Raw genomic sequence first — 20962 nt, forward strand, 5'->3', positions numbered from 1 at the left:
GAGGATTTTAACAACAGGTATTTCTTTTTTCAAACCCCGTATCTCATCTTTATTTTTGAAGGTGATGTCATGGAAGGAGAATATGACCTTCTTCTACTAAGTGATGTTTCAGAACAACTTTTACAATTAAATAAAATTCTGTACCCTAGGAATCAACAGGAAGTTATTAAGAGCATGGATTTTGACTTCAAGGCAGATACGGGTTTAAGTCCTAGTTGATTATCAGTTGAGAGCTTAGACAAATTTTTAACCTCTAAACCTCAGGTTCCTCATTTGTGAAATGTAAAGAACAGTGGTTTGCATGTCAGAGTTGTCAGAATTACTGGCACTTAATAAATGCAAACTGCTATTATCAATAATACAGTGAATGATGATTGATTTTTAAAAATTTAAAAATAGGATACCAAGGTGGGCTGTTTTTGAAAATCTAGTGTAATATTTCCCTGGCTGATTTAGTGTTTGTGTTTCTTTCTCTCTCCCCACTTGTTTTTGTTTTGTTTCTTGCCCCCTTAAGGATTTCTGTTTTTCTGACTGTTACATGAAAGGATGATTGCTCACAAACAGAAAAAGACAAAGAAAAAACGTGCTTGGGCATCAGGCCAACTCTCTACTGATGTTACAGCTTCTGAAATGGGGCTCCAGTCCTTAAGTTCCAACTCTATTTTTGATCCGGATTACATCAAGGAGTTGGTGAATGATATCAGGAAGTTCTCCCACATGTTACTATATTTGAAAGAAGCCATATTTTCAGGTTTGTCACTTTTCTATTAGCATTCTTACTGGATAGTTCGTAAAATTTTAAATGCTGGCCTGCAGATAAGTTTGTACATGGTGGTAGAAATAGGGTATTCTGCTTTAGTTATTTTAGGGCTTTTTTCCCCAAATCTTTGATGGTTACAATGTAAACCATTTTATAATTAGATAATAGTATAATACATAATAGAAACTTCAGTGTGAGGGAATAAGAATACAAAAAAGAAAAATATCTGATTCCTGTGGTTGGGTCCATTTGACGTAGGAAAACTTGAGATCATTGGGATTTCAACCTTTTTGTTAATGGTAACACAGTGCATCGATTCGTCTTAAATAAGCAGACTAATGTTTATAATTTATGTTGTTGACACTATTACCTAATTCAGCTTTCCACATTTTAGATGAAGTTTTGGTATCTAAAATGACTGCATTTAAGTGATTTTTTTTTTTTTTTACAAAAATCAGACTTAATTCTGTTTTGCTGATCTGTAACATCTTGAATTAAGGGCTAATCACAGAATTATCTGTCTAGTTAGAAATGGATAATGGAGCATTAGACTCTGTTCTCCTAAAGTAAAAGATTGTTTATCTCTGACTCGTTCTTAGTACCTGTCTTTCAATGTTTAGCGCCTCTTAGGTCTAAATTTGATGACAATGATAATTAATAGTTACAAAAACAGCTCCTATTCTTTTGTGATAAATGGCAGTTTCATTTCCATATTCATAATGGTACGTCTAGGTATAAAAATGAAGATTCTCAGTGTTACTTATGTGAGACCTCCTGGGGCTTTATAGAAATCTGTGAGATTTCAATAAATAGTTCTATGTATGTATGTAAGTTAAATACTTATTTTCTGATGGACATTTTGAAAAACTAAAATTGTATCTTGTGCTTGTGAAAACTAAAATTGTATCTTGTGAAAATGTAAAGGCTTTTTAATTGGGTTAAATTTAAGAGTTTATTTCTAATCTGTTATTTTCAGGTTGAAATGCCCAAAATGACTGCAATTGAAGCCTCAAAGTTTTAGTATTTGAGTTTTCCTTAAAACAGCAATCACATAAGTGATTCTTTTGAGACTGTATAAATATTATTAGAAATGTTGTTCATATTCCCATTCATTTTAATAGCTTCATTTTGAAGTCTGATTGTGGATGATTAAATGACAGTGAAGTTACCTAAAGTTATTGTGGAAAGATACCCTGAATACATTAAGTATTATAATGGTAGCAAATTTACCAAAATGATTAATTTCCCATTTATTTAAAGAAGCATAGCTTTGTAATAACAATTTGTTCTCAACTAGTTTAATTTTTTAAATTTACAAACAAAATTTATACTTCTTGATATACAGTTCATTAACTGGGTTAATTTTTAAGGTGAAATTTAAAATGATGTATTAGTTGACAAGTCATTTACTTTGATTTAAGGTATAAAACCGTATTTTATTTAATACACCAATTTAAATGCATTTTTATTCATATAAATAAGATTTCTAGTTAGGATTTCTACTTATTCTTAGTTATTTTCCTTAAGAGATTTATATCTCTTAAAAAATCTTCATTTTATGTAATTATCCTTGTGTCACAGATTTAAAATGATAGTAATTTAAAACAAGTTGGACTACTTCTTATCTCCAAAAAACATTTTTATAGGAGTTTTAAATTGTGAGCAGACACTTCAGAGAATACTGAAGGATGGGGACTGAAAGTTGATCCTAAGTGAGAAAAGAAAAAAATAAGATACAGAAAGAGACTACCCCTTGAGGTAAAAGGATATGTATGGAAATATATTCACTGAAATTTAATTTTAAAAATTCATAAGGACATTATCAAAAAGTTTGCAATTTATGGTCAACAAATTAATTACAAAATGGATAAACTGTTTTTTTGATAACCAACACAGTAATATGCAATGGCCAGAGGATGTTCATTATTTACCTTTGGGTTGATTTTAATGCTTAGTCTTCAATCAGAATTAAAAGGATATATGTATGCCATGTCAGGATGAATTTTGAATATGACAAGAATTTGGTTTTTTTGTCTTTGAAATACTGTTATCAAAATCTAGAAATAAATGAGTTAATTTGAGTTGATGGAACCTTTTTGTTTTATAAACATAAATGTACCTCATTATAAAAGATAAGGAAAATGCTACATGATATTGTACGTGTTTTTAATTTTGATGATTTTCAGCTTCTTAAGAATATCAAATTATTCCTTATTTACTTAACAAAAGTATTACAAAGATCTGGTGAGATGTAATCTTCAGGAAAGGTAAAATGTTTAAAATGCTCTAACTATTTAAGATGGTATTATTACATGTATCCCTATAGTCATGAACCCTGCTTTTTATCTCTGGGTGTTGAGAAATATCCCTGGACTTCTTTTCTGTGGTTATCACTGCAATGTTGAACTGTGGCCAGACAGCAAAGAGCCATTTCATTCACTGTTTTTCTTTTAAAGTGGAAGAGCCTTGTCAGTAATTTCTCAGTAACCCTCCCAATATTTTGTGTATTGCCTCCTTAAGAGGAAGATGCCATATTTTTGGCATTGTTTATTACCTTTTAATTCACATTTGTTAATTGTTAAGCCAAAAAGGCAGCTCTTAAGAATAAAGAATGTAGATATACAATTAAATCATCTTTTGGTTTAATCAGAATACCATTTTCTCTGTAATAACTTTTATCTGTTAATACCTTTATTACTAACTGCAGCAGTAATGTGCAGTCACTTGACTTTTACCTCAGATGTTTAATCATAGGTTGAGGCTAGTCTTAGATAAACAGCTTCATGATTGGTTTATGGCTACATTTTACCTTCTCCAAATAGTTAGAAATGATATATAACTGTATATGGTGCTTTTCATTTTACAGAGTACTTTGTCATATAGACAAGTTTAATCACCTAGTCCCCTCAAAGGCAGGTGCCTTTAGCTCTGTTTCACAGATGAGATGTATGTATAACTTATGTGATTTCATCAACGTCTTATTGCTGATAAATAATGGCCAGGTTATACGATTTGGTTAAATTGGTAGTAAAGGATGGCAGCAGAAGCTCTGAAAAGAGAATCAGAATCTAGGTTCTAGGCTTAGTTCTACTGACTAGCTTTGGAATATGGCTTAATTCATTGAATTTTTTGTTAAGAATGAGGCACTTGTGCCAGATGCTATCAGTTTTATGAATCTGCAATTCAAAATTTGATTAGAGTTGGAGATTATTATACATTGTTCTGAATGTTGGCAGTTTAGACCTGAGAAGACAGCTCAGTATTTGTTTTCAAACTATATGAAAACAAATTAATGAAAATTTCCTGAGAATATGAAGCTTATATTGTAATCGTCATTGAGGAACTGATTAGAAAAAATATAAATGTCTGTCAAAGAGCTCTGTACTCCCAACAGGGTTAAGATGTGTATATGGTTTATCTCTAATTTTCAAATGTACAAATATAAATAGCTTAATGTGGAAGATTAGAGGACTGAAAATATTCTATTCTTGCCGGGGTAAGTTAAGTGACAGAGTTTGGTAATTCTCTTTCCACTACTTAACCGCCAGGAGGAGGTTACCTTGTAGCCTTATGCAACTAGCAGATGTGGAATTTGAAGTTTTAGATCTCTATCCAGTGTCATTAAGATACATTAGGAATAATTGCAGAGTAAATGTTCTATCTTATATGAAAATGCTGAAGGCACTCAGTTATGCATATGCATGTTGTGTTTAATTATAACACTGTAGATTAATATATGTGCAGTGTAAGTACCAATTCAGGTTTATGGTTTCCTTCCTGTGGAATAATGTGTTCTGAATTCTAAATAACAAATTCATAAGTGCTTTTCAAGTTTATATAATAATTTTGAAGTCTGTCATTGTGACATACCTCCCCATTTTCATGTGGAATATCATTCAAGAAAGCTCAAAATCTGAGAATATGGAAAATGTAAAGGCTTTTTAATTGGGCTAGAAAGAATAGTATAAAATATCTAATTTTTCTGCTACTCAGTGCTTGGAAATATTAACTGCCATTTTAAAATATATTTGAGAGAAAATAAATAGTCTAATAATTTCTTACAGCTTTTTAATTATATAGTACTATTTTAAAATGGATTTTTTGGTTTGTGACTATCGTGCCTTGTTTTTGTTTCTATTTTCTTTTTTTTTTTGGCTTGGTTTTTAAATAGGCTGGAAAGGAAGATGAAAATGTATGACCAATTTCAGATGAACTAGTCAAGTTCTCTTATTTATTTATTTATTTTATTTATTTTTTTTGAGACAGAGTCTCGCTCTGTCGCCCGGGCTGGAGTGCAGTGACGTGATCTCCGCTCACTGCAAGCTCTGCCTCCTGGGTTCACACCATTCTCCTGCCTCAGCCTCCCGAGTAGCTGGGACTACAGGTGCCCGCCACTACGCCCAGCTAATTTTTTGTATTTTTAGTAGAGACGGGGTTTCACCTTGTTAGCCAGGATGGTCTTAATCTCCTAATCTTGTGATCCGCCCCCCTCGGCCTCCCAAAGTGCTGGGATTTCTCGTGAGCCACCACGCCCGACCAAGTTCTCTTATTTTTAAAAGATGCTTTCTAATTTAAGAGTGTATCACCTTTATATTATTAAAAAAAAAACAAAAACACTCACCTCATAAGTGATAGCTTCTGATGAATTGTTTTTACAGGACTATAGTCAGAAGTAGTATGTTAACTTTCTAAAACAAATTTTATGGAACAGTTAGGTTGAATAAAAAGTTTTTATTGAATTTTTCATTAAATGAGAAGTTTAATACCATTAAATAATATATTCTGTTATGAGAGGTTCTGCATAAATTTACAAAGTCTTCATTGAAATCCTGTCTTGTGGGTTAACTCAGTTCTTTTCCCAGGGAGAATATACAGGAGGATGTGTAAATTTTTTTTTTCAGACAAATTGCACTGTTACTTTTACCACTGATGCTTCTTATGTAACTTTACAGTGTGCCAGAAATGTTAAATATTAGAAACATTAAGCTGCTAGCCTCAGATGTGTACTGCTCTATATTACCCTAGAAATAAATCTTTTTAGAAGTGATTTCTAATGGATATCACTTAGACGTTAATGTGAATGTTAATAGATTATTGTTTAGTGACTAGAAGGTATGAAATGAATCTTTGAGAAACGAAGTATGAAATACAAATAGCTCATTTACACCTGTGCCAGTTCTCAGTGCATTAGATTCCTCTTCTGCATTTGCCTAGAATGGTTTATATCATTTAACAATGTTTATAGTAGTAACTAGCATATTCACTGGAAGTTAAAGCCTGTTAAATTGCAGATCGCAGAGTACTTGTCATTAAGCTTAACTTCTTCAACCATGTAGCAATATATCATAGTGATTAGGAGCTCAAATTCTAGACCCAGGATACCTGAGGTGGAATCCTCATTCTGCCATTTGCTAGTTGTTTGTAGCCTTGGGCAAGTTATTTATCTTCTTCCTTTATGCTTGTTTCTGTGTCTATTAAAAGGAGATAATGTGGGTTTTGTGATGATTAAATGAGTTTATGTGTGTAAAACTCTTAGAATAAGCATTTTCAAATGTCAGTTGTCACTATTTTCATAATCCCTGGTAGCTAAATAAAGTAAGTTGCTGTTTCTCGGGCTTCACTTTTATCCTGTAACTTCAAAAGTCATTACAGCAAAAGGAGTTTCCTAGTGATAAGTTCTGAAACATTTTTTCTCCTCATTTTCATTGCTTTCCCTAAAGAGGTTAAGCTGAATTAAAAAGATTGATTTTCAAATTATTGTCAGGTTTTTTTTAAATGAAAGAAAACATCATGGTTTTTTCATTTATTTACTTAAGCATTTCCATGAAGTATTGGCAATATAAACACTGTGGTATTTTGTTAATGCATGAGAACAAAAAGTGGAGCTGGCTAATCTGTCTTCACTTGATAAGTGGAATGAAGCAGAGAATAAATGACTCAGATGGGTGAAGTAGTAAATTAAAATTCAGATTTCTGTATTACAGAGTGAGTAGATAAGCAAACATTGGAATATAGAAGTTTTACTATTCTAGATAACTAGTATTAAGACTTTGGTTGAATTTTATTCACATCTATAATAACTTTGTAGTATAAATTAAATTTCATTACATTTACAATATGACCACTATGGCATTTGAAAATTATCTTGTATTTAGTTATATGACTCAATTAAGTACTATAACTTGAGAGGTGTAGAAATTTTTAATAAAACATATCCTGAATGACTTTCTTTTTCAGAGAATTCACCAATTTAGATTTTACACAGAAAATGAAATTGAAACTTAAATGTAATGTCTTTTCTTCCTTAGTCAAAATATTGTGGGATCTAGCTATAAATGTATTTGTTATTGAACATGATTGTATGTGAGGCAAACCTGTTTTCAAAGGTAGTTTGAATGGCTTACAGAATTACTAGTAGTAATTGCCTTTTATGTATATTAAGACTATAAAGTAGCTTTATTTCTATTTATTTGATATTCACAACAACCTTGTAGGCAAAACAGGTATTATCAATTGTGTTTTTACTGAGATGAATCTGAGATGAGAGAGGCTAAGAGTTTTGTATGTGTTCTTTTCAAGGAAGAAGCTGATCAAGGGTTGGAACCCAGGTTTCTCTATCTAAATCTATTGTTTTTTACTACATCAAGCAGCCACTTTCTTCAGTTTTGGTAAAAATGGAATTTTCTTTAAACCATTTATGGCACAACTAGTTGAGGGCTTGCTGATTTATGAAGTTCCAACTGAAATATTATTAGGACATGCTCATGACCTCGTAGTTTACCCTTCTGCCCAAATATATAGGAAAGTTTATGAACCTTTGTGATTAGCATTTTCTTTATTTAGTCATCATGTTCATTTGTGTTGAATTGTGGGCTTCAGAAGGGTATTTAATTTCAGGAATTGAAATTCTTTATAGTGCAACTGAAGAAGCTTCTGAAACTTCTTACTAAAATAATTCTGATGCCATTTTTTAGTGTGTTAGTTGGGGACAACTTCAAGATCTGTTTATTAGGGCTACCTTGTAGGAAAAAAAGGAATTGCAAGTTTGTAGATCATTTGTGCTGCCACCAGTTATTAGAGTGTTTTGCAGTTGCAGTGATTTTTTTTTTTTTTCTTTTATTTTTCTTGAAATCCAGGGACAGATTGGATACAGTGATTCTTAAGAAAAACTATAGCAGGGACTCCCAGGACCTTTTTACGCTGATTAAAAAAAAATTACTGAGGATCCCAAAGAGTTTTTATGTGGGTTGTATCTATTAGAAATTAAAACTGATAAAGTTGAAAAGCATTTAATAATTTTAGAAATATATGGATTTCTACATGTTTAATTTCCTTGATTCTGAGAAGACCACAGTATTACTTTGGTTTATGTAGGCATTTAGGCCATTAGTATTTTGTAGTTTTTGCCCAACACTAATTTTGAGTATTGATGGTGGTTGTTGGCACTCTGAAAATCAAGCTCTTTTGGCCGGAGATTTAATGTTTCCTAAGTATATTAATACCTGAAGATTTTATTGTAAAACATTAGAACACGGGATAGAAATAACTTTCTTTTCTAAGACTAACATTTATTAGGTTTCAAAAAGAGGGCAGTGTAACTCTCTGTGATGAGAATCACTCCACCTTGGTTTTGGTTAAGTCAGCAGAAGTACTAGCGTATACCAGCTTTATTTAGTTATATATGTGCCAAATAAGAGATTTGGCTGTACAAAACTGGGGAAAAAATAGCATGTCAGGAGGATTCCATAGGCCAGGCGCAGTGGCTCATGCCTGTAATCCCAGCACTTTGAGAGGCCAAGGCCGGCGGATCACCTGAAGTCAGGAATTCAAGACCAGCCTGACCAACATTTTGAAACCTTGTCTCTACTAAATACAAAAGAAATCAGGCGGGTGTGGTGGCAGGCACCAGTAATCCCAGCTACTTGGGAGGCTGAGGCAGAAGAATTGCTTGAACCTGGGAGGCGGAGGTTGCATTGAGCCAAGATTGCGCTGTGACACTCTAGCCCAGGCAACAGAGCGAGACTTAAACTCAAAAAACAAAACAAAACAAAAGACAAAAAAAATAAAGGAAGGTTTTATGATTTTTTTACACTTACTCAAATTATATTATTTTCCCAGAAGTTTCCTTTATTTCATATCTACTAGATTTCATTTCAGAGCTAACCTATATCATTAACCTATTTCTACTGCTGCATAAAATATTACGTTGGTACAAAAGTAATTGAGGTTTTGGCTATGTATACATATATATAAGTTTTTTTTAGCGGCCAAATCCGCAATTACTTACTTTTCCACCAACTAAAAATAGTTGCAAACATTTATGAAGGGCCTACTGTGTTCCAGCCACTGTTCTAAGTGCTTTGTATGTTTTAATTCATTTAACCCAATAACCCTGTGAACTAGCTACCTTATCTTCTTTTTATAGGTGAGGAAACTGAGGCACAGAGGGTCTAAGTAACTCACCCAAGGTTTCTCAGCCATGGAGTTAGAATTCAGTCAGGCAGTCTGGTTTCAGAGACTATGCTTTTCAACCACTATACTGTATTGCCTCAACTAAGTAAACCTACCAAACTAACATTACCAGTTATAAAAAAGAGAAAATAGTGATACTTATTAAATTAAGACAGTTACTTAAACTGCATATTCACATTTTCCCTAAGAATTATAAAAATTGTATATCAAGTTTTAAAATTATGGGGAAAATTTCAACAACACATAAAATTCCTAAAATATTTTACCTATTTGTATTTCATTTTAAAAATAGACTTTATTTTTTAGAACAGTTTTAGATTACAGAAAAATTGAGATAATAATACAAAGTTCCCATATAGTCCATACACTGTATTAACATCTTACATCTCTTAGAGTTATAGAGCCAGTGTTTGATAACCGGTAATAATGATGCATTATTATTATTAACTAGTGTCTATATTCAGATTTCCATAGATTTCCTCTAATACTCTTTATTATCTTCCAGGATCCTATCATATTACATTTAGTTGTTTCTCGTTAGGTCTTCCTTGGCTGTAAGCTTCTCAAACTTTCCTCATTTTTATTTTAAGGAATACTGATTAGGGGTTCTGTAGGATGGCCCTTGATTAGAATTTGCCTGATGTTTTTCTCCTCATTAGACCGGGGTTATGGGATATTGGGAGGAAGATTACAGATGTAAAGTGTTATTTTCATCACTTTATATCAAGGATATTTACCTTGAACATGATTTGTCACTGTTGATGTTGACCTTTGTCACCTGTCTTCAGTAGTGTTTGTCAAATTTCTCCACTGTCAAGTTACTCTTTTTGTCCTCCCTTCCATACTACACTCTTTGGAAGAAGTTAGTCCACATAGGTCATATGTAAGAGAGTTATGTTTCACCTTCTTGAGAGCAAAGTATTTGCACACATTTTTTACAGTTCTTTTACACAAGAGATTTGTTTCTTTTCCCCTGTTTACTAATACATTCAATCATTTATGTCAGTGTGGACTCATGGACATTTGTTATGTACTTTAGGTTATAATCCAATATCACTTTATTTGTTGCTCACATGGTTCCAGCTTTGGCTATTGGAAACTTTCAGTTGGTTCCTGAATACCTTTGACATGCCCTCCTCACTGTAGGGTGTTTTTTGTTGTTTGTTTTAGTTTTTTTTTTTTAAGTTCTTCCTTCCTTTCTGGCATTACAAGATGCTTGTTACTTGTCTTGAACATTTCTACCCTGGTCCTAGAATCAGCTGTTTCTCTAAGGAGACCCGGTTACTTTCACTGGAGAATAGTATTAGAAACCAAGATCTGGGTGCTAGGTGTGCTTGTTGCTACTGTCATTTCTTTTAGGCCCTCTCAATTAACAAAGAAATATATATATATATCTATATTTTACATATAGATATATAGACATACATATTTTATGTGTACATTTTCATGAATATATTTATACATGCATACATATGCGCACATACATTTGTATGTATATATGTACATATGTATATATATTTAAATATATACACATAAATTTTTCTATATGTAGTCATACAGATGTGTATAAAAGAGATAAATATGTATAAAAATATATACTTATATAAATAATATAGATGACTTCATACAGAAATATGTGTATATACATACATGGGTCATACTGAATGAGTATGACCCATCACAGTATTCAGTATCACATTGAATGAAATAATATCCTTTTGTTTTTAATAGTGCCTAGCACATAGTAAGTGCTTAGTAGATACTAACTCTTATTAAACACCAATGCTGTGTAAGTTTACAGAAAGGAAAATTATATAAGAATACCGTACTTAAGGTGGTTGTCTTGTCAGACTTTTGAGGATTACTTCAGGGATTAAAGGTAGGGTGATTATACTTTCTGATTTACTTGGGATGAAGATCATAGAATGTGATTGATTATTGTGCTAGCATGACTGTGAGTAGCATCCACCTTTCCACTAGCAAAAGTATTTTGGTTTGAATGATAAATTATATAGTCATCTTATTTAAGGGGTAATAAAACTGCATCTCTCTGATCTAGGATGATGTAAATGAGTGGAGTAGGCTGGGAGAAAATGAATGGGCACTGAGAAGAAACTCATCTATCTAAGAGAGCAGCACTGCTCTGTTCCAGCTACTGTAGCCAAGGAGAAATGTGGCCCTGAGTGTAAAAGATTTTGATTTTTCAGGAGTAGGCAAAATCTAGAATTTGTGTAATGATCTCTCAATTTTTCATCATTGGCAACTAATTCAGTTTTTCTAAAAAGCACAAAATCATTAAAGGTCTGTACGTTTTATCATAGGTAAATTATATCATAATTTTAAAAATGTATAGGTTAAATGATGATCTTTATATGGCTAAGAGTTACTGGATATGTTAAAAAATATATGATAGTAAAAGTATAAGACAAGGAAAACTTACCTTATAAAGTTGGCTCGAGGGAAGTCTGGAGCACATATTAAAACTGAGAAAGCTGAAAAATGTAGTACTTAAATTGACCATAACTGTGAGAGCCTTTGAAATCCTTAATGAATTAAAATGGCTAAGGATTTTCTGAAGACTTTTTAAATTGTATGTAATTGCAACAGTGAAGATAGAAATGAATATAGTAGGCAAAAATTGTGTAACTAGTGCTTCTACTTGAAATGTGCTTCAGATGATGTTTTGTAGTTTAGATTTGTGGAACTTTGCTCTGGAAATAAGTTTTTTTTTTTTCTTTTTAAAGACTGTTTTAAAGAAGTTATTCATATACGTCTAGAGGAACTGCTCCGTGTTTTAAAGTCTATAATGAATAAACATCAGAACCTCAATTCTGTTGATCTTCAAAATGCTGCAGAAATGCTCACTGCAAAAGTGAAAGGTAAGGAAGATATAGTAAGAGTGGGTTGCTGTGGGCAAAAAGGAGCCAAGTGATATATTTTAGTTTATAATGAATGTATAGCCAATTCCTCTCATTGCATTTGTGTGATGTATGTCAATAAGGAGTTATATATACTTTGATATTGAAATATTCCCACTAAGTCACACCTAAGGCTTTCTTCCTTTTAAAAACTAACTTTATTTGGCAGCAAATACTTTAAAAAGACTAACTTAAACCAAACAACTGATGTTTAAAATTTGAGTTTTTTATGAAGTCTTTGTTATGTGAGGACAATTGGTGTTGGAAAGTGGTAATCTCTAGTGACTGCTTAAAAGAGGGAATCAAATGCAGAAAAAGAAGGCTTAATTGGGACCTTATTTTAAAATGTGAAAATGAAATTAAAATTATAAAATAAGTTTTTCATATATATGTATCGGTGTGTGTGTATCTATAGCATATATATGCTAAAACTTAGCATGGAGAATTGGACCTTTATCCTCTGATGAAATGACTTGCCACTCAAAGTTGTGAAAATTATTCTGGGTTGCGGTATATAAAAGAAAGATTGAGAGCAAAGTGAGTATTAGGTAGCAGTGATGTAGCAATCAGAGACAGACAAGGTAACAGCAATCCTGTGATCAATTCTGTGATAGAGGTATGCCTAGGCACCATGGGAGCACGGAGTGAGGAACTCACTCCAGGCTGAATGGGGAAAGGAAACTCTCCTTTGGGGAAAGGGATTGCCTGTCCTGAGTCAAAGGTCAAGTAGGCATTAACTGGACTGGGCTGGGTGGGGATGAGGCTGTGCTACAAGAACTCTGGGTGAGAAGAACATGATGAGATTGGTGAACAGGATCATATTCGGAGAGGCTAAAGGGCATGCGTCAATGGATGAAGCAGGAAAAGAAAATAAAAACTTTGTCTACAAAATATAGTTCACATACTTAAGGAAACCACCCCACCCAGCACTTTTTGACATAGATTTATCATGTTTGTGTGGTTTCCTTTTTTCTGTATTTCAAACACTGAAAAAAATGTAGATGATTTTAAATGGGAAGCATGAATAGCTTCTTCTGTCCTTTCAAAAATGTGCTTAGTAACCAAATTTGTTTCTAAATAGATTGTTTACAAGTACCATTTAACTTTACTGAGATAGGGAAATTTGCGTCTATAGATAGTAAAATTTCCATGCTTGGAAATAACGACCTAGTTCAATTGTTGTCAGTAGCTATTGTGTGCAGTCAGGATGTCCTGGGGAAGGAGTGCGCCTGTGTATAGTTGGTGTTCACATTCCAGAAACAAACTTGAAGAGAATGCTGTCTCAGATACCTTGAAGATCTTTTTGTCTTTGAGGAAAAGTAATTTTCTGAATATTATTTTCCACTATTACTATCTTTACACTTGGGATTATTGTTACTCTTTTACTTTTGTGCTGGATGACATTTAAAAGGGGAAGACTATTTTGTTGTTGGGAAACTTCCTCTGTTTCGGTAGGACTCCATGAGACTAGAACACTTTAAATATTGTGTTTTCTTTGTGTTAAATTTGTATGGTTTATAATAAAACCTCTTTCCCTGCCCCAACTCTTACTTTTGAGGCCATTTAAAAATATCATTGATACTCCAATTGAAAAATGTTCAGCAACTTGAATAATTGAGGTCAAATCAACTTAATTATTTCATTTAATGGCAATTTAGTTTTCAAAACCTGGAAAGGCAGAGAATAGGTAGAAACCATTTTGAGTATCTGTTCAGTGCCAGCCAGTCTAAGTGCTTTAAAACCTATAAATGTACAGTAGTAGCTATTTCAGAAAGGAAAAGTTTCTGGGACAGAAAGCTGTCTGGAATATGGGCATCCTTTATATTATTTAAGGTTTCAGTCTTTTTGTTTGTTTAAAAGATGGCATCTCACCCTGTTGCCCAGGCTGTAGTGCAGTAGCATGTTCATAGCTCACTGTAACCTTAAACTCTTGAACGCAAGCAATGCTTTTACCTCAGCATCTCAGCTAGCTGGGACTACAGATGTGAGCTGTCACTCTCCTAGCTGATTTTTAAATTTCTAAAATTTTTCACAGGGACAGGGTCTTGCTATGTTGCCCAGGCTGATCCTGAACTCCTGGCCTCAAGCAGTCCTCCCACCTTGGCCTCTAAAATTCTGGGATTACAGGCATGAGCCACCACACAGGGTCCATCATTGAGTGTTTTTTTGAGACAGTGTCTCACTCTGTTACACAGGCTGGAGTGCAGTGGCATGATCTCAGCTCACCTTGGCCTCCGCCTCCTGGGTTCAAGCAATTCTCCTGCCTCCACCTCCCAAGTAGCTGGGATTGCAGATATATGCCATCACACCCGGCTAATTTTTGTATTTTTAGTAGAGATGAGGTTTTACCATGTTGGCCAGGCAAGTCTCAAACTGTTGACCTCAGGTGATCCGCCTGCCTTGGCCATCGAAAGTGCTGGGATTAGAGGCATGAGCCACCTCGCCTGGCCCCATCATTTAATTTTAACTCTGAGTATGTTTAAAAAACAGCAGTGACCTAGGTATATGATTAAGTTTAGAGACCTTAAGTATGAAATGCATTTTTTCAAATCTACTAAACAATAGAAAAAGATACAGAATAACTTTCGAATCAGGGATATGTAATCTTATTTGTATTACCACAGGTTTGAATGCATGAAGTGTGTCTGCTTCCTCTGTATAAGAAGTGAGAAATAGGAATCTTTACCCATATGTTTTATTTTAAATGTGGAGTTTACCTTCTAATAACTTTAAAAGAAAAATCTTTAGTTTTTTTCTCATTCATTCTAGTAGTGATTTGCATTTCCTGTGTGTCCTCCTGTTTCCAAGCAGGAAATTAAGTCTGACAAAATATTTGCAATATGGTAAGAGAGATACAGCCTGTTTTTAAAGGAGATAAAGGTATCTTCAGAACTCAGTAATTTATTATGTACTATTTGTTTTCATTATTTTCAGTTATTTTGGTCAATCTTATTTCTAATATAAATGAAAATAACCCTTAATTTAGGTTTTTTATGTTCCGCATTTTACCCTATATTTAAAAATTGGTAAACAAAAAAGAAAAATAAGTCTTAATTATGCCTTCAAGATTGTAGAAGCCTTATAATTCTGTTTTGAAAACTTGATTTTATTAATAGGCAGTTCACATGGAATGCAAATGGTATAAAAGGGTATTGAACGATGAAGTTTCTTTGTTGCCTTTGACTTAGTCACTCATTCCTTTACCTAGATAAGCAACAACCTTTATTGGTCTCTTGTGTATTTTTTCAGAGATATACATATACAAGCACATACATGGATGTGTTCTCTTTTTTAACCTTCTTTTTACACACATGGTAGCGTTCTGCTCCTTGTTCATTGTCCTGAGTTACCTGCACGGAAAGGGTTTCCTCATTCTTTTGTTACTATTTGTTTTTTCAAAGCTGTATGGTAATCCCTTATATTGATGTACTATAATTTATTTAACCAGTTAACTACTAATAGATGTTTGGATCATTTCCAGTTTTTTTTCTATTACAAACAATGCTTCAATAAATAGTCATGCAAATTCCTAGATGAATAATTGCTGAATCAGCAAGCATGTGTGTTTATATTTTTTGATATTACCAGATGCTGAGGGTATAGGTTCTGCCCTTCTGAAAGCAGTGCTGAAGAGGCTGATGTCGTGTGCCTTGCCAACAGACCTGGTTACAAAGCTCTGTTACCCAGTGTGATAGTGAAAAGTGGTATCAGTCTAGGTTTGATTTGCATTTCCCTCATTTTGAGTGCAACTGAATATCTTTTCATTTGTTTCAATACCATGTTTACATCCTTTTATGTTAATTGACCTTTTTTTAATCTGTTTTTCTTTTGCTGATAGGTCTTCTTTTAGTATTGATTTGTAGAAACTGTGTGTAAATAAAGTAGTAAGTAAGTAGTCTTTGATTAATGTTGAAAATTTTTTTTACTTCGTTTTTCTCTTTTATTTTTGCATTAACATTTTTCAGTCTTTTTTATGGTTTCTGGGTTTTAAGTATCAGGAAAGACTTCTCTGCTCTGAGATTATAATAGAATTCTTGAATGTTTTTTCTTCTGATGTTTCATGGTTTCATTTGTTGAAGTTAAGTCTTCAGAAACATTGTAAAGTATCTAAGCGTCTAGTAAGTTTAGCAGGTAATTCATCTTTTCACCACTAATTTGAGGTGTCATCTTTATCATAAATACACTACATTCTCACATATGTCTATTTCTGGACCTTATTCTGTTTCGTTGGTTTGTTCAGTTGTATGCCCAGACCACTCTGTTTTTATTGTGGTTTTTGTGACATTTTAATATATGGTAGGGATAGCTTGTTTAGAATTTTATTTTTTCCATGAAGATTTTTGAATTGGCTGTTTGGTTCCAAAAAATACCTACTTTTTTTTTTTTTTTTTTTTTTTTTTGATGATTTGAGTTAAATCTATAGATTAAATTAAGGAAAATACACATATTTAGTATTTCTATCCAAGAATATAATATGTACTTTATTTCTTCAAGTTGTCTTTTGTGTTCCTCGGAAGCAACTTAAAGTTTTCATTAGGTAGGTCTTGTAGCTTTTTTGTTTTTTTCCCTGTGTATTTTATTCTTTTTTTTCCCGCTTTTCATACTTTTCTTCCATTGTATCTTTTAATTAATGATTTTTGAACTGTGGGCTCTGACTCCTGACATCAAGTTAGTGGATTGTGACCAGCATTTTTTAAAAATGAAAGAGAATAGAAAAGAAAAATCAGAAGCAACACTTATTATATAAAACTTAAGTATGTGTCAGAAATGTTATAGGTGTTATATAACTGATTATTATGTGTGTATAGAATACTCAGTCATGATGCAATATGTATTTTTTCCCAAGGTTGTGATCAAAAACATTTGAAAGTTGCTGCTCTGATAGGTTGTATGAATGAAAGCTATTCATGTGATTTCTTGAAGAGATACTAAATGTGTCTTAGGGCTTTGTATTGTGATTTAATAGGGAACTCAAGGGAGGCAATTATTTAAACCTTAAGCAACATTTTAATGAGCTTTTGAAGAACTATTAATAGAGGGGATGGAGTGGAGACAGAGACACCAGTTAGGTTGCTAAGTAGTTCAGACTAGAGGTAAAACATGGGCTTTTAAATTAAATCAGTGGCAAATGGGGATGGAAAGGAGGAAAAAATATTTTAGAGGCATTTTTGAAAGTGAAGCTAATGAGCTAAGGATGGTATGGAAAATAGCAGGTGGAAAGTAGGAGAAGAAGTATATCAGCCTATTAGAAATGCAAATCGAGCTCGGAGGTTAAAACTAGACAGGTAGTTTAGGAATTTGTTCCCTCAAAGGTATGGAAGTGGATGAGATTCTGCAGGGATAGTGTATATAAAGAAAGCCAAGATGAGAACTGTAGAGGCTAAGTGGAGAAAGCTCTATGAAGTACAGATTGTCTACAGATGGATGTTGAGCAGAGGAAGAGAGCTTGTGTTTACTGAATCCAAGCACTGTACTCTGGGTGCTTCACACTTGTTTTCTCAGTCATTCCTCTCAATAATACGCTGTTTTGCTTGTGAGGAAATTGAAGTTAGGTAATGTATCCAGACTAACACATAAAGTAGTAGAAACCAGATTTAAACTCAGGGCTGAAACTCCAAAGCCTTATATTACTTTTATATCACCTCTCCTTTTGCAGATATGGAAACTGAGGCATAGAGAGAAGTTTGTCCAAGTTTTGCATATATATTAAGTGGTAGTGTTGTTGAAACTTGCAAAAAGGTTTAGTAGCTTAAAGACTTACAAGAAAAAAGACCTCTAATTTTGACTGATAGGAGGTTATTGTTGACAGTGTTTTGTGTTATTATATGATAATAATAGCTAACATTTTTGAACATCTTCTATGTAACAGGCTCTGTTCTGAGTTCATTTAATCTTCACAACAGTTCTTGAAGTACATAATTATCCCCATTTTATAAATTAGGAAACTAAGTTACAGAGGGGTGAAGTTATGTAACATTGTAAGAGAGAGAGTTAGGATTTAACTTAGGCAGACTGACTTCAGAACCCATCCTCTTTACCAGGGGCTGGCAAACAGGCTGTTGGGCCAAATCTGGCCAGCTGCCTGTTTTTGTAAATAAAGGTTTATTGGAACACAGTTAGTCTTATTCATTTATGTATCATCTATGGCCCCTTTCGACAGAATTGAGTAGTTGCAACAGACTGTATGGCCTGAAAAATGTAAAATATTTACTACCTGGTCCTTTATAGAAAAAGTTTTCCAGCCTCTGATAACCATTAAAATGGTGTAAAGCCAAATCTTGAATGTAATGTTAACTTGGGAAGAAAAGCAAAATAGGCCATGGTATGGCCTATTTATAGCAGTTCAGTAGTGAAGAAACGGTAAATGGATTGAATGGTAACTTTAAGGAGAAGTATGGTAAAATGAACATTTTTTTCACATAGGAAAGATTTGAGTATGTTAGTAGCATAAGAAAAAACGTCAATTGAATAGGAGATAATGAAGCTGTGAGGGAGGAGTAAAGTTGGTATAGGGTTTTGGAGAATATAGGAAAGAATGGGAATATTTATTATTGGAAAGGAGCCAAAGACTTTTCTTTGAAACACTGAGCAGGAGCAAAAAAGATAATTATGTTAGATATTAGAAATATAGGGTTGTTTTGAAGTCAGGCAAAGGCATTAGGAATAGGAATTTTCATTAGGTGGCTATAACTTCACTCAAGTAGGGATGAAGATAAGATTGTTCAAATGTTGAATTGATTCAATAATTATTCTTTTCACTACTCAACGGTTGCTACAATTATTATTTTTTAATCTCCCTGTCATGTTTAGTGTGATAAAAACATATAAGAAAGTAAGAATAATTATATAATTTTGGATAGTGTTATAAACTATTTTTTTAGCAGGTTAAAGTTAGGGAATACAAGTAGGATTTACATTGTTGATGGTATTATGTTATAAATTACTATTTAAAGTCTACTTTACAGTGTATTTTTATAAACAACTTTATTGAGATATGATTGTATAATAAACAATGGTACAATTTGAAAATTCTGACATATGCATCATACTCCTGTGAAATTGTTATCATTCTACCTGTATCTCCTGGTCCCCCCTTTCACAAATTTTGATATGTGGTTTTTTCATTTTTATTCTGCAAAATCCCTTTTTTAAATTTTTTGAGATGGAATCTTGCCCTGTCACCCAGGCTGGTGTGCAGTGCTGTGATTTCGGCCCACTGCAGTCTCCTGCCTCAGTCTCCTGAGTAGCTGGGATTGATTACAGGAGTGTGTCACCACCCCCAGCTAATTTTGTACTTTTAATAGAGATGGGGTTTCACCATATTGGCCAGGCTGGTCTCGAACTCCTGACCTCAGGTGATCCTCCTGCCCCAAAGTGCTGGGTCAGAATACCTTTTAATTTCCTTTTTTCTTCTTTGACACCTGGGTTATTTAAAAGCGTGTTATTTAGTTTCTAAATATTTGGAGATTTTCCAGAGATCCTTCTGTTGTTTCTAATTTAATTTCATGTTATCACAAAAAATATTTTGCCTCATTTGAATCCTTTTAAACTCATCAAGACTTGTTTTATGGCCCATAATATAGTCTATCTTGGTATTTCAGTGTGCATTTGAAAAGAACATGTGTTTTGCTTTGTTAGGTAGGGTGTCATATAAATGTCTTGTCAAGGTGGTAGATAGTGTTGTTCTAATCATCCCTGTGCTTACTTGCTTTCCATCTACGTGTTCTGTCAGTTATTGCGAAAGGCTATTGAAATCACCAGTTGTAACTGTGAATTTATGTGTTTTTTAAAGTATTTTCAAACTCTGTTTATTAGGTACATAAATATATGGAGTTACGTCCTTTTTTTTTTTTTTTTTTTGGAGACAGATCCTTGCTCTGTTGCCCAGGCTAGAGCACAGTGGTGTGATTTCAGCTCACTGCAACCTCTGCCTCCTGAGTTCAAGCGATTCTAATGCCTCAGCCTCCCCAGTAGCTGGGATTACAGGCATGCACCACCATTGCCTGACTAATTTTTTGTATTTTTAGTAGAGATGGGGTTTCGCCATGTTGCCCAGGCTGGTCTTGAACTTTTGAGCTCAGACAGTCTGCCCACCTCTGCCTCCCAAAGTGCTGGGATTACAGGCATGAGCCACCATGCCTGGCTGTTAGGTCCTTTTGATGAATCGACTCTTTCATAATTGTAAGTGACTCTTTTTATCCCTGGTAATGTCCTTTGTATAGAAATCTTTTTTTTTTTTTTTTTTTTTTTTAATAAGAAACAGTTGCTCTGTCAGCTAGTCTGGAGTGCAGTGGTGCAATTATAACTAACGGCAGTCTTGAACTCTTGGCTGCAAGTGATCCTCCTGCCGTGGCCTCCCAAAGCGTTGGGATTATAGGCATGAGCCACTGTACCTAGCCTATTTCTTATGTTTTATTTGAGTGTCTTTTAGTTGTTTCAGGTAGAAGTATAATCTGTTTCTCTCTCTTGGTCAGAGTAGAAGTCAGAATATTTTTTAAATGCCCATTATTTAAGAACCATATTCGCAATGGTAACTTTTTCTTTTTGTTTGTATCAGTGATATTTCGAAGAATCTGATGAAGGTTATGGATCTTAGCCTCCCGCCTACCAATTTACAGAGGCTTATTATGCTTATAAAATTTTAGTTGCAATTTCATGGGATTTATAGGCTTGAAGTTTAATACACTCCTACCTAGGAATTCTTGCTTTCCAACTCTCGTTGCATATTAGAATTACACGAGAGAGCTTGCGACAAAATATATTCTTCACCACATACCTATGAAATCTGAATCTTTCATTAGTGGGACCCAGA

The 20962-nt window shown here is 33.6% G+C and overlaps 1 protein-coding gene across 3 annotated transcripts in view; it reads left to right on the plus strand.

Moving 5' to 3' along the window:
* The window catches only part of ARHGAP29 (Rho GTPase activating protein 29), a 67470-nt gene that overhangs the window by 5568 nt on the left and 40940 nt on the right, over positions 1-20962 (plus strand). For 2 of the 3 annotated variants that reach the window (XM_023231071.3, XM_023231070.3), the window contains exons 2-3: positions 515-751; positions 11977-12111. In XM_023231071.3, the coding sequence (XP_023086839.2) occupies positions 547-751; positions 11977-12111 (340 nt within the window). In that variant the 5' untranslated portion in view covers positions 515-546. The remainder of the gene's footprint in view (positions 1-514; positions 752-11976; positions 12112-20962) is intronic. The other variant, XM_023231072.3, reaches the window with a different exon arrangement.

This window comes from Piliocolobus tephrosceles, chromosome 1 (genome assembly GCF_002776525.5).
Source record: "Piliocolobus tephrosceles isolate RC106 chromosome 1, ASM277652v3, whole genome shotgun sequence".
Classification (NCBI taxonomy): Eukaryota; Metazoa; Chordata; class Mammalia; order Primates; family Cercopithecidae; genus Piliocolobus; species Piliocolobus tephrosceles.